This window comes from Semicossyphus pulcher, unplaced genomic scaffold (assembly GCF_022749685.1).
Source record: "Semicossyphus pulcher isolate SPU_LCO1_2020_fin unplaced genomic scaffold, fSemPul1.0.p SCAF_13, whole genome shotgun sequence".
Classification (NCBI taxonomy): Eukaryota; Metazoa; Chordata; class Actinopteri; order Labriformes; family Labridae; genus Semicossyphus; species Semicossyphus pulcher.
In genome coordinates, this window is record NW_027211637.1 from 16,083,401 (window position 1) to 16,091,551 (window position 8,151).

General features: G+C 41.9%; 1 protein-coding gene across 12 annotated transcripts in view; it reads left to right on the forward strand.

The window, feature by feature from the left end:
- Nucleotides 1-6,566, forward strand: part of huwe1 (HECT, UBA and WWE domain containing E3 ubiquitin protein ligase 1) — a 35,221-nt gene extending 28,655 nt beyond the window's left edge. For 7 of the 12 annotated variants that reach the window (XM_069660608.1, XM_069660615.1, XM_069660613.1 and 4 more), the window contains 16 exons: nucleotides 71-162; nucleotides 259-415; nucleotides 520-651; nucleotides 858-1,073; nucleotides 1,173-1,417; nucleotides 2,071-2,173; nucleotides 2,408-2,557; nucleotides 2,677-2,922; nucleotides 3,011-3,128; nucleotides 3,225-3,365; nucleotides 3,449-3,736; nucleotides 3,847-3,952; nucleotides 4,224-4,341; nucleotides 4,795-4,976; nucleotides 5,433-5,623; nucleotides 5,715-6,566. In XM_069660608.1, coding sequence (XP_069516709.1) covers nucleotides 71-162; nucleotides 259-415; nucleotides 520-651; nucleotides 858-1,073; nucleotides 1,173-1,417; nucleotides 2,071-2,173; nucleotides 2,408-2,557; nucleotides 2,677-2,922; nucleotides 3,011-3,128; nucleotides 3,225-3,365; nucleotides 3,449-3,736; nucleotides 3,847-3,952; nucleotides 4,224-4,341; nucleotides 4,795-4,976; nucleotides 5,433-5,623; nucleotides 5,715-5,817 — 2,588 coding nt within the window. In that variant the 3' untranslated portion in view covers nucleotides 5,818-6,566. Of the gene's footprint in view, nucleotides 1-70; nucleotides 163-258; nucleotides 416-519; nucleotides 653-857; nucleotides 1,074-1,172; nucleotides 1,418-2,070; nucleotides 2,174-2,407; nucleotides 2,558-2,676; nucleotides 2,923-3,010; nucleotides 3,129-3,224; nucleotides 3,366-3,448; nucleotides 3,737-3,846; nucleotides 3,953-4,223; nucleotides 4,342-4,794; nucleotides 4,977-5,432; nucleotides 5,624-5,714 lie in introns of all 12 variants that reach the window. The other 5 variants (XM_069660611.1, XM_069660619.1, XM_069660618.1 and 2 more) reach the window with 3 other exon arrangements.
- The last annotated feature ends 1,585 nt before the right edge of the window (nucleotides 6,567-8,151 follow it).

Genomic DNA, 8,151 nt, shown 5'->3' on the forward strand with positions numbered 1-8,151 from the left:
TTACAATTTAACCTCCATTTCAGAATGCAATAATAACATAGCACTTTGGGAATTTTCTTTACCTATACAGGGAAACAGAGAGCCACTGGCAGCAGTACAGAGAGTGACAACAAGTTGGCCTCCTCTGGACTCACAGAAAAACAGCTCCAACTCTCTGTGGAGGTATGGGGAAACCAGTAATCCAGTAACTAATTGTTTTTCCACTTTTGTTAAACTTTCTACAATATGTTAAACAACTATTTTTCTTCCTCCTTCAAGGTGTTGACATCTCACTCGTGCTCAGAGGAGGGTCTGGAGGATGCAGCCAACATTCTGCTGCAGTTATCTAGAGGAGACGGTTCCACCAGAGACACTGTGCTCAGACTGCTGCTCAGTGGAGCTAGACATCTCGGATACACTCTTTGTAAACAGATCGGTCAGTGCTTGGCAGCTACACAGATACTTGTTCTCATGCTTGCATTTAAGCAAACAGTTTTCTCTTTATGCATGTTTTCTAACATTTTCTGTCTCATTACACAGGCACATTATTGGCTGAACTTAGAGAGTACAACCTGGAGCAGCAGAGACGGGCTCAAGCTGATTCACATTCCCCAGATGCCCCTCCTGAGGATTCCTCCCTCACAGCCAGGCTCAAGGGAAAGATGACCAGCAGGTTAGCCAGTGATAGCTCTGAGCTGCCCAGTGACATTAGGTTTTCAACATAGAGATTGGGCAGGTTTTCAACAGAGAGATTGGGCAGGACTAACTATGTTAAATCTACATTCCCCTGTAATATCACAGTTTTAAATTATGGTATCTGTTCTTGCATGAAGGTTACTTTTTCGACTACAATGTCCTTTACCTGGTGTACATTTGTTGGTTGGGGCACAGGTTTGATGGGGCGGAGAGTGTGGTCATTGTGGCTGCACAAAAGCGAACACTCGGGGGACGGGAACTCCAGCTTCCCTGCATGAGCTCGCTGACCTCCAAGACGTCAACACAGAAGTTTTTCCTGCGAGTGCTGCAAGTCATCATCCAGCTCCGTGAGGACACACGTCGCGCCAACAAGAAAGCCAAACAGACAGGGCGACTAGGTGAGGAGATGTTTTATACACACGGTACTCACAAAGCATACAAGATCCTAATGTTGAATGAAATGATAAAACCTCTCTCCTTCCTCTCTCAATGGCCAGGCTCCACAAGTTTGGGCTCGGCCAGCAGTATCCAGGCTGCGGTGCGTCAGCTAGAGGCTGAGGCTGATGCCATCATCCAGATGGTGAGAGAGGGTCAGCGGGCACGCCGGCTCCAACAGGCCCCCCCACCTACCGCCTCCTCTGCCTCCGCTGCTGCCGTCGCCGTAGCTGCCGGATCATCAGTGGCAGCCCCCCATGCCCCCACTGGTGCTGCTCCCCCTGCTGGCACGGCTGCTGCTGCCACGGTTAGCATGGGCTGCTATGACAGCAAGCATACTTCTACTCACACACTGCAAACATTTACAGTAGGAAACACAGCAACTACTTAGTATGACCACCACAGTGTAATTCTGCCAAAATAACTAAAGTGGTCCTCAAAAGCTGTCAAATGGAAATTTGTTACAGATATGCTTCATGTCTAATTTGGATTCGCCTGTACTGGCTCTGTGCATTTAAGAAAAATGATGAGCTAACCCATTATGTAACAAAAATCTGTCTAATTGGAAAGATTAACTATAGTTTACCCATCTGTGGTTTTATATTTGTAAGCAACATGATGCAGTGTGAAGTCCCCATACAGCCCGCTACCTCAATTGGTTTATGCTGCCCAGTACAACATACACGTAGCAGATGTGCCAGTTAGCTGATGAAATGGTCGAAATATGAATGTGCTGCCTGCTGTTTGATCTGTTCCACTGATGATGTTTGTTTGCTGGCTGACATGGCTTCATGCTTATGGCCCCCCTCCCTCCCTCCCTCCCTCCCTACTCAGTTTCAGTTCTTCCCCACCCACAGTGAGTTGGGGAATGTCATTATGCATGTTAATTATTTTAATTAATTCCCCCATTTTTTGTCTCTTTGTTGTTTATCGTCTGCCCTTCCTGGTTTGTTTATGAAGTCTGAAGTGCAGTCAATGTCAGACGCCCAGGCTGCCCAGAGAGATGATTCTCCAATGGATGTAGACCAACCATCCCCTCTGGAGCAGGACCCTGCACCTCTGGGTAAGACTTACTTGTAAACAACTAATGACAGGTGTAGTAGTTACAAGAGGTGTATGTTTTTGATCAGGTAAAGACTAAGCTATATTATGATTGGGATTCATTGAACCTGAAACAGAGGGAGCTATAGTTTTATTTTAAGCCTTGATCACCACCACCTTACAGCAATATATACTTTTAGGGTATAAACAGGCAGAGTTGATGACTGAAAAACTTGTATTATTTTCCTTTTATTAGATGAAGAAGGAAACGGCCAGTCAGAGAGTGAAGAGAGACTTCCCGACCTCCCACTGCTCAGTGAGCAGCTGTTGCTAGATGAACTCTGGGACATGCTCGGGGAGTGCCTGAAAGAACTGGAGGAGTCCCATGACCAGCATGCTGTACTGGGTAGGTTAAATCCTTCCTGATGAATGCATTTATTTATGCTGTATGTGATTCATATTGTATGTCTATTGAGCATGGTTAAGTGATTTGTTCCCCTAATTATGTTTTCATTGCTTCGGCAGTTCTTCAGCCTGCAGTGGAGGCCTTCTTCCTCGTCCATGCCACAGAGCGAGAGAGTAAACCTCCTGTGAGGGACACTCGGGAGAGCCAACTTTCTCACATCAAAGATGAGCCTCCTCCACTGTCGCCAGCTCCCCTTACACCAGCTACACCTTCATCCCTCGACCCGTTCTTTTCCAGGGAACCATCCTCAATGCACATCTCTTCAAACCTGCCACCAGACACCCAGAAGTTCCTCCGCTTTGCTGGTAAGGATGAAAGGTTAAGTTAGGACAATAATAACGCTTTGTTATGTGTGATAGAGTGTCTAACAGGATTCCCTTTTTTTCCTATTAGAAACTCACCGCACAGTGCTTAATCAGATCCTGCGCCAGTCCACCACTCACTTGGCTGATGGGCCTTTTGCAGTGCTGGTTGACTACATACGCATCCTGGACTTTGATGTTAAGAGGAAGTAAGGCGGATTATCTGACACATCTATTTTGCTCTGTCTGATACACAGTTATTGGGAATTTAAATCACTGACATGCCACTCTTTCAATCTCTGCAGGTACTTCCGTCAGGAGTTGGAGCGACTGGATGAAGGCCTGAGGAAGGAGGACATGGCAGTGCATGTGAGGAGAGATCACGTGTTTGAGGACTCCTACAGGGAGCTGCATCGCAAGAGCCCAGAGGACATGAAGAATAGACTGTAAGGCTTCATTGCCCTTCTATCAACATGTGCGTTTCTCGATTCAGAACCACTCAACCTGACTCTGCTCCCTTCTATTACAGGTACATCGTCTTTGAAGGGGAGGAGGGCCAGGATGCTGGAGGCCTGCTGAGGGAGTGGTACATGATCATCTCCCGGGAGATGTTCAACCCCATGTACGCCCTGTTCCGCACTTCACCAGGTGACCGTGTCACCTACACCATCAACCCCTCATCCCACTGCAACCCCAACCACCTCAGCTACTTCAAGTTTGTGGGTCGCGTGGTGGCAAAGGCAGTCTATGACAACCGGTTATTGGAGTGCTACTTCACCCGCAGCTTCTACAAGCACATCTTGGGCAAGAGTGTCAGGTATGTGCGCTACTGGCTGTTATACTTAATGTTGTCGTAAGAGAGCGCTGGTTAGTTATTTATGGCAGTGTTTTTCATTCATCATTTTTGTCATTCTGTGGTATTAATAGGTACACAGACATGGAGAGCGAGGACTACCCGTTCTTCCAGGGCTTGGTGTACTTGTTGGAAAATGACGTGTCCACACTGGGTTATGAGCTGACATTCAGCACAGAGGTTTGTTTCTGTTCTCTAAATGTTTTAATTAGCTTCAAGTGGAAAATTGATCTCCAGATATATTCTCTTTTTGACTGTTGAAATTGGGGTCAGGCCTCTAGGGTCTGAAGCCTAAATGTTTTATCTACTTGTAAAATAAGTGCTGCAAAGGTGTAATTTGAAATCTGATGTCCGTAAAATCCTGTTAATGATCTCTGACAACGTACAATTTTAAACTACAACTCTACAGGACGACTGTTGCTGAAATTCTTTATGTGCTCTGTCTGTGTAGGTCCAGGAGTTTGGGGTTTGTGAAGTGAGAGACCTCAAGCCAAATGGAGCCAATATCCTGGTCACAGAGGAAAACAAAAAAGAGTATGTGCACTTGGTGTGCCAGATGAAGATGACAGGTGAGTGAATAGTTAATCTGCTATAAGCTGTTACAAGCTGTATTAATACTCAGCATTACTGTCTAAAACCATTAGTCATGCAGACTGTATATGGGCTTATCTATATCTTTTAATCAACAGATGTAAATGTAGAGGTTTTATGTTTGAAAAATTATACTTTCATTGGGATATGAAAACATCACTAGGTGGCAGCACTCTTAAATATTTAACTACTTAATATGCAGCAGGGAGCTAAAAGGTGTTTTCTCTCAGGAGATTGCCAAGTTATTATCGGCAGCACCGTCCAGCTGCTGCTCAAATTCATTATTCAGTAAAGCTTGAATTTTTAGCTGCTTAATTGGAAAATTAGCCACCTAATTATCTGATACGATAACATTAGTTATACTACAAATAAAGAATCTTCTCACAACCTAATGAAAGATCCCTGAGTGAATACTCTGCCTCATTTTCTAGGTGCCATCCGAAAGCAGCTGGCAGCCTTTCTTGAGGGATTCTACGAGATCATCCCCAAGAGGCTGATCTCCATCTTCACTGAGCAGGAGCTGGAGCTGCTCATCTCTGGCCTGCCTACTATTGACATCGATGACCTCAAGGCCAACACTGAATATCACAAATACCAGTCCAGCTCCATCCAGGTATGGATAACTAAAAATACTTCAAATAATTTTAAAAAAAATGTTCAAGCACTTCTATACATGTCTGAGAGACTTATGTCTATATATTTCTGAGAGATTTAATACATTAGGACATGACAACAAAAAATCTTTGGAGTTTTCATGTTTACTCGTCTCATTCCAAAAGGCACCTTTGAGTTTGACCTCCACTCTTTTCAGTTCAGTCTAGATTGTGTTTGCTCTTGTAGATCTAGCCTAGTAAACTAATGTAGCCTAGTTACTTTTTGGAACTATTTCAGGGGAACTAAACTCTTTTTTTAAATATTGTAAAGCAGCTATCATCTTGGCATTTTTGCCCATATCTTGAAGTTTCTAGCTTTGAGTATTTTTCCCCGGACAGGAAAATAAACAGACAAAATTATGCTGGAGCACATTTTTCAATTAACTTTTTGTTTTTTCTTTTGTTTTTTCCTTCAGATCCAGTGGTTCTGGAGAGCCTTGCGGTCCTTTGATCAGGCAGACCGGGCCAAGTTCCTACAGTTTGTCACCGGCACATCCAAGGTTCCACTCCAGGGTTTTGCTGCTCTGGAGGGCATGAACGGCATCCAGAAGTTCCAGATCCACCGTGACGATCGCTCCACTGACCGCCTGCCATCTGCTCATACCTGGTAAAAACATTGCAAGTTTGCAAATCAAAAATAACAATCCTGGAATACATTTTTGTTTTTAACCTCAATGATTCTCTTTTTCCACCATTAGCTTTAACCAGCTGGACCTCCCAGCTTACGAGAGCTACGAGAAGCTGAGACATATGCTGCTGTTGGCCATTCAGGAATGCTCAGAGGGATTCGGACTGGCTTAAACTATGAGACTCTAACACACACGGACATGCATACACTTGATTTAGATTTGCCTACTCCTGACACACTCACACTGATAACCTTTGAACGCACGCACACACTATCATAGACATTACTGGATTACTTGTTGAATTGCCTAGACTTCCTGGTTTCTATTCCATATAAAACAGTTAAAACCAGCAAGTGAAATGGACTGATTGACATTGCATACAACACAGAGAGCCTCATATTGACACAATTGTGTCTCCCTTCCCAATTTAATGGCAAATGCAAGAGTGGATTCAGAGGATAAAACATGGACTAATATAAGAGATGTTTTCTTCATTTAGTTTGATTTCTCTGTACAAAAGGTTTGGGAGTTTATTATGTTTAATCTTTTTTGTTCTCTGGCTGTGTAAAAAGAAAAAAGAGAATGTTGTTTGAACAGGATGGTTATAAAACCTTTGGGGAAAAAATGTTGGTGGTTTCTTGTTGCAAATTTGTGACCTCACAAGCCTTGATGATGGGGAACCTTTTTATGGGGGGTATATGAACAACTTGAGAAGTTTTGGAGATATTCACAAAAATGCACTTTTCAAAGTTTTGTGGCATTTTTAAGGAAGGATGGTACAAAAAATGAAGAGAAAACCTGAAGGAGTTAAAAAAAACATTAACCATAAATTCTAGAGTATTTTTGGCTATTAAATCGCTGACCCAGCCTTGAGCCTTTGAATCAGAGTGGAATAACTACATGAATAAATGCATAAAATTGCGTCCATTGTCTCTTTTAACAGTGTTATAAATCTTAGGTGCAGTCAATTCATCTCATCAAAATTGAATGTGAAAATTGTTTGTCTTAACCAAAATATAATAATTATTGGACAATATTTCATAGAAAACATTTTCCATTGTTAGTATTCTGATCACTAGTCCATCACTAAATCCCCAATGAATCTATTTCAAGCTCTACAAGTGAAACCAATCCCCCAGTTTACACTCATTGATCCCAGTGATGAATCAGACTATCTGTCACTCATGACAGAATAATTCAGTACAGTAACATGATGATTAATGACTGATGCCATCCTGGAGCACATTTCTCATGCAGTACCCAAAGCCTTTAGATATAAAGAGTCAGTTGGGAGCATAACAGGAAATGATTGCAGCAGTGCTGTCGTTTGGCATACTGACACTGACCTGGTGTTCCCTCCGGTCTTAGATAATTGTACCCTTGATTATGTAACAGCCCACAGTGTCTCCTCTTTGCTGCCTTTTCATTACTGATGATTAAGGGATGTTTAACATATTAGCAGATCTCTTCAACAAGAAAAACAGGGTAAATTGTTTGCCAAATGTGGATGTTTACATTAAGGTGAGCTTGTTTCTGGGCTAGAACTAGGCTTAATTAATGGAGCTAAGCCTTTATGAAAGACATTCATTTTACCTTTGCTTTTCCTGCTATAGTCAAGTGTTTCCCTTGATTTTACCAGATGAAGACTGTAAATATGTGTATAATCTATCTCTGTATCTAGATGTGAAGTCAGAGGACCCAGAGTTCCTAAATTTGGCTGCACTAGCTATTTGTCAATACACCATTAAGTGTGTAATTAATAATAGTGTGTAAAAACTTGTAAGTAAACACTAGCTAGTTACTTTTAAGCTAGTGAGATACTAAATCTCACTAAAACTACCAACTTTATACTTCTAAAAACTTCGGTAATACGTCAATTGGTTGCTAGGAAACGGGTAATTGTACAATCAATAGAATCAATTAAAGAGACAGTGACTGTCCCCTCTCCCCGTCAACTGATGCACTTGGCTACGTCAAATACGGGTCTCATGTAAACCAAGGTATGGCATTGTTTTTTATGTATATGCATACATTAATAAATATGTTTCATAGTATTAGTGCAGCGAAGTTCCAATTAGTATATGCATACATTAATAAATGTGTTTCATAGTATTAGTGCAGCAAAGTTCCAATTATGCAAAACTAGTTGATGCTAGCTGGTTAACATTGACGTTAGTTAGCTAACTGGTTAGTTGTTTAGTCTGACAGTTTATAATATGAGGTAAATATGCTTTAGTTTTGTGAAATTTTATGTACAAGCTTTCAAGAAAATTTGAAGAAGTTAAGGTTACAATTGTAAACCATTTTTTACTTTTTACCGCTAATAAACTTTACTTCACGTTAGCTTGGTCGGTAGGTTCCGTTAATGAGCTAATTACGTAGCAAACATTTCCACCTGTTTGACCTACCCTAAACAATTCGTTGTTAAAAAGAAACGCCACATAAGAACTAGGATGGTTGGTCCTTTTTTTTTGCAAATTCTCAAACTAACGTATACCTACTTTAC